The 4,927-nt window shown below is 42.8% G+C and overlaps 1 protein-coding gene across 3 annotated transcripts in view; it reads left to right on the top strand.

The window, feature by feature from the left end:
• LOC109534695 (zinc finger protein ush) overlaps positions 1 to 4,927 on the top strand; it is a 114,308-nt gene that overhangs the window by 74,560 nt on the left and 34,821 nt on the right. The window contains exon 1 of one of the 3 annotated variants that reach the window (XM_048662594.1): positions 3,213 to 3,590. The exons of 1 other annotated variant lie outside the window; for it this stretch is intronic. In XM_048662594.1, the coding sequence (XP_048518551.1) occupies positions 3,452 to 3,590 (139 nt within the window). In that variant the 5' untranslated portion in view covers positions 3,213 to 3,451. Of the gene's footprint in view, positions 1 to 3,212; positions 3,591 to 4,927 lie in introns of those variants that run through there. One more of the 3 variants, XM_048662595.1, reaches the window with a different exon arrangement.

Here is a 4,927-nt window from a genome sequence, read left to right as displayed (position 1 = left end):
TACCTAAAAGCATTTTCCTTGTCACAAAGTCATGCTCTCAGCCCAGCCGACTTTGAGTAAAATCATTTGGAGATTTCAACTTCCAATAGAGCTTTTACTTTGGACTTTTCCCTACCAACTTTTCGAAGATATTTTGGGCATTAGAGAGCTAATTGAATAAAAAACGCAAATCGCACCGGCGTTTGTTTTGGTGGTATAACGTCCACAGGCAGCGTTGATTGTGTCACGTTCACATGACAATCTAGTGTTAAATTTACTGTGAGAAAAGGCGCTATCGAACCAGATAGATCGAATCATTTCCGTGCATTCGACAGGTTTGTCACTGTCTGCGGCATCATTGTGCCGAATGGGCCTTATCGGGCGTCTCGTAAATATGACGGCGTCAGCGTTTGCGATCGGGAAATTTGCCTGATTGACGGGAAAAAATTCGACACCGATACAACGCCATCAGCGCCTGATGATGGAAAGTTCCCACTGCGGAAGCCCGTTAACATCGCGAAGACAATCCACCCTTATGGGCGGCTTCCGGTAATCCGGACGAATCAAATGCTGTCATTGACTTTTGTCCTGTCACCGGATGCGTGTGATTCGATCCTATCGGATTGCAGGAAAAATTCAAGTGGCACGTGCAGTTTGGACGTGGCCGGTGGCCTTTGCTGCTAGGCCGACGTGATACGCCAAACTAATAAGGGGGGAATCGTAAAGAAAACTGACATATCACAAGCTGTAAGAAGCCCTTACCGGTGACCCTAACCTCATTATTGTCATTGTCACTTTCGGCGTTTATGTACGGTTACTTGACCTTTTGATAATTTTCCCAATTCATTGTTTTTTAGACGTTGGAATGGCAACTTCTAGCTCAGTCGCTTCCTGTCGTCGTTTCTACTCGAACATTCTCATGCCTTATCGGGCCCGCTTAATAACAATAATTCCCAGCTCACCAGGTGTAAAATCCATATGAAATGAAGTAGAACCTACATGCAATGCGCGATCGGTATGCATCGTGCGGGTTCAGGATTCCATCAGGCGCATTGAAGAATGCTTTGTTGCGCTTGTGTTTTCAGTGAGTTTTATATCGCACCTGCAGTTAGGCGGCACTTGATGAACTCGATGGCCGTGGCAAAAGGAAACGTTGATATTTCGGTCATAAGCAGCGATTTTGTATGTGTGCGGCCCGATAAGACGCACGGACGAAACGCTCGAACCCTTCGCTATCATTTTTCCGCACGGCTTGGCATGTCTGCAGGCCGGAGGGAGGCGATAGGGACGCTTGATGGCGTCGCGACGCCCATTCAAGTAGACCACTCAAAAGCCTGCGAAAAAGGCATATTCAAAAATTCTCGAGAATTTCCTGAGGATGACTCAAATTCGAAACTTTTGCCACGTGTAAAGCGGAGTATGAGCTGAAAAGGTGTTGCAAAAGTCCCAGGAAATAACCGAGAAACTCCTGCCTGCCGGCATAAGCAAGCAGAAAATACACACAAAATTCGAGCACATTTTATGACCACTCCCTGAGGATGAGTGAAAATCGAAACATCTGTCTCGTATAGAACATGCCTTGGCCTATGAAATTTGCATAAAGGTGACGCCCCAACTTTTCTGGATAAGAGACAAATGAATGCCAAACTTGGACTGCGCCAACAACCGAACAATTCTCGAGCAACTTTAAAAAATTCGTGAAAACAGCCTGATGATGACTGAAAATCGAAACTTTTGCAGCATATAGAACGCACTTTGCTCTACAAAGTGCACCTGGAAGAAAGCATCCGCCTTCACTGGACTCTATGAAAATAAATACCAAACTTAGGCCTGCATGGACAACCACAAAATTTTATTGCACACTTAAAAAATCTCAAAAATGACCTGATGTTGACTGAAAATCGAAACTAATTCTAGAAAAAGACCGTTCTTTTTCCTGCAAATACGTCAAAAAGTGGCCCTCCATCTTCAATGGCTTCTGAGCAAATAAATGCCAAACATTGGGCAGCATCCAGAAAATTCGATCGCAATTTTGAAAAAATCGTCAAAATAGCCTGATGATCACTCAAAATCGCAACTTTTACCACTTATAAAACAGACTATGCCCAACAAGATCCATACAAAAGTCACTCGATAGCTTGACCAGTTTGTAAAACACCGCAAAATCCAAACGTAACTTAGACAGTGTTTTTACGATTAACTGAAGCTAAATTCCTTTATAAATAATTGCTTTTAGCACTGAATCTCACAAACGTGATAGTGCTGGCAACGCTGGAGTGAGTTTAGCTCTTAGCGTTTTAAAGGTTATGCAACACCTCGCCCCAATCTGATGAACGCGCAGCACAATGGACAATTGCGCATCAAGTGAACCACTGGTGTCATTCAACGGTTTTGAGGTTATTTTCGTTTGACACTTGGGGGGTTTTCGAGGTTATGTGAACTGGTTTCGTGCAAATAATCCGTGAAAAGGTTCGCACCTCTCGAGCAAGTCTCAGCAAAGGCCATTCGAAGGCTCTTAACTGATGCAGTCGCAGAACGATGGACGATTGCACGTCAAGTGAACCGATCGCGATCGCCACCATTTGCATTCCGGTTGTCCATAATCAAGCGGCAATAAATAATGTTTGTCACGCCTGCGCCAATTAAATTCTTACAGTAATTAATTAAGGGGTGCTAGTTAACGAAGGCGAACTTTATCCGATCGATCATGCGGACAACGGCGATCGATTGGCTCGATTTCTCGTTAACTGGGTGACTTCGATCGGACATGGGCAATGTCAACATGTTAATGGAAATTGCCCGATCGCGGATTTTATAGTTCAGATACAGACTTGAAACCCCATTCGTTAAGCCCTGCGGGTCTCAAAGTGGCATCCAAAACCTTCTAAATCGACTTCTTTCGTAAATAAGTCATGCTCTCATACTGGCAATGGAACCCCTCTAGAGCAGGCCTGGGTAACACTGTGTTGTGTGGCGCTTTGGGGGTTGACGCCGCGCTGTGCGCCAATGCGTTATAACACCCCGCGTCTACACCATACATAACTTTTAACATTGAACCTTATTCATGCTCTTTGATACTGAAAAAGTCGCTCACACGCTTCTCTCTTGATAGATCAAAGCACTTCACATCCATCATATTGTTTCCTGGCAAACATTCGGAGCTGTTATCTCTTCAATCAATGTTATCAGCGAGGGAAGATAAGAAGTTATTTAAAACTTTTATAAAGATCCATCCGATCATCAGGCAATTTAGATAAAGGGCGAGCGTAGCAACTGTATCATCAATTCGAGTGGTTCGTTAGCAGTATGTAGATCCGGGTTGGATGCTAGAGGAAGAGATTGAAGATGGAAGCGCTAATCGGGTTACGAAATCGCACTTCAGGGCCGTACGAGTTCGACAAGAGATGCAGACAGAGCTAAAGGCGAGTCGCTGAGTGTTCGGGTGAACTGAAGGCGATTCGGTGAGGAAACGATGGCTCATAAGAGCAAAGTGATGAAGATGAAGACGAACTTTGAGAACGGCACACTATTGTTCAAGTGTTCGAAAAGGGCGCCGTTTAATGGCTATGTGGACGTGCATTATGGATCTATAGAGCTGCAGCCCTCCGAAGGTACTTTTAATGATTGGAACTGATCTGATCTGATTATTACAAACAATCATTAACTCTTCGGGCTGAGATTTTGTCAAAACTGATTAGAATTGCGTGTAGTAAACAAGCTGGTTTTCTTGCTTGAGTGTTAAACACCCGCACCTCATTTTAAATTATTTATTTTGTAAAAACGCAACAAACTGGTTTGTTGCGCCACGGTTTTTCTCCTAAACCTAAAAATTCACTGCTATGGCACCGTTGGTTGAGTTTTGGCGATTTTTTTTAAATGGGAGTACCCGAGTAGGCAGAAATATGTCGACCCATAGCAAACATTGATTTTCAATAAATCATATCTCGAAGCCTAGCCAAGCTAGATCAGTGCTGGTTATCTCACTGGATAGACTGGGGTTTCTTCTATTAGTCCTGAAAAAATCACTTTAATGCTGATTTTGGTTGATTTCTGGGGATTTTTTTCGCATCCGAGTGCAGATGTGGGCCAAACGGTTGTAAGCGGAAACAAATAATTCGTGCAAAAACGGGACCAACTAGAGCAATTCTTGTTGCGCCACTGTATAGGGCGAGATTCTGTTGTTTTGAGCCACAAACTCACTTCAATGCTAGTTTTTTTTGGGGTTTTTGGCAATTTTTTATGAACTGGCTTCCATATGGGAGCTTAATAATTCCAAATTGAAACAAATCAATATTGAATAATTTATTCATCGAAACCTAGATCAAGTAAGGTGATGCTTAGCACGCGACTGTATAGAGCAAACTTTCTGCTATTGTGCCCAAAAAAATCACTTCAATGGTGGTTGTCGTTGATTTTTTACGATTTTTTAAGCGTGCGAGTGCGAATGTGAAGAACACGGTTGTTGGGCGGAAACAAATTGATTTTTTAGGAACTAGACAAGGCAGAGCGACGCTTGTTGCGCTACTGGATAGAGCGCACTCTGCTCCGTTAGTGCCAAAAAATGCAATAAAATGTCAATTTTCAATCATTTTTGGTGATTTTTTAAATATAGACACGCACATGTGAGGAAGCAAAATGTGCCACATTCTAACAAATTGATTTTCAATAATTAATTTCTCGAATACCAGATAAAAGTGAGCGAGGCTTGGTACACCACTGGACAGACCGCACTTTGCTCTACTAATGCCAAAAAATGCGCTGTTTTGCCAGTTTTCGTTGATTTTTGGCGATTGTTTAAATGTACAGGTGCAATTATGAGCAAGTAAAATGCGCCAAACTCTAACAAACTAATTTCTAATAATTCATTTTTCCAAATCTAGACGGACTGCAGTATTACGGGTTACGCCACTGAATAGACCGAGCTTTTTTCTATTAGTGCTGAAAAATT

This window comes from Dendroctonus ponderosae, unplaced genomic scaffold (genome assembly GCF_020466585.1).
Source record: "Dendroctonus ponderosae isolate FM_Combo_2020 unplaced genomic scaffold, Dpon_F_20191213v2 Dpon_F_20191213_11, whole genome shotgun sequence".
Lineage (NCBI taxonomy): Eukaryota > Metazoa > Arthropoda > Insecta > Coleoptera > Curculionidae > Dendroctonus > Dendroctonus ponderosae.
Note: the sequence above shows the minus strand (reverse complement) of the source record. Positions and strands in the feature narration are given on the sequence as shown.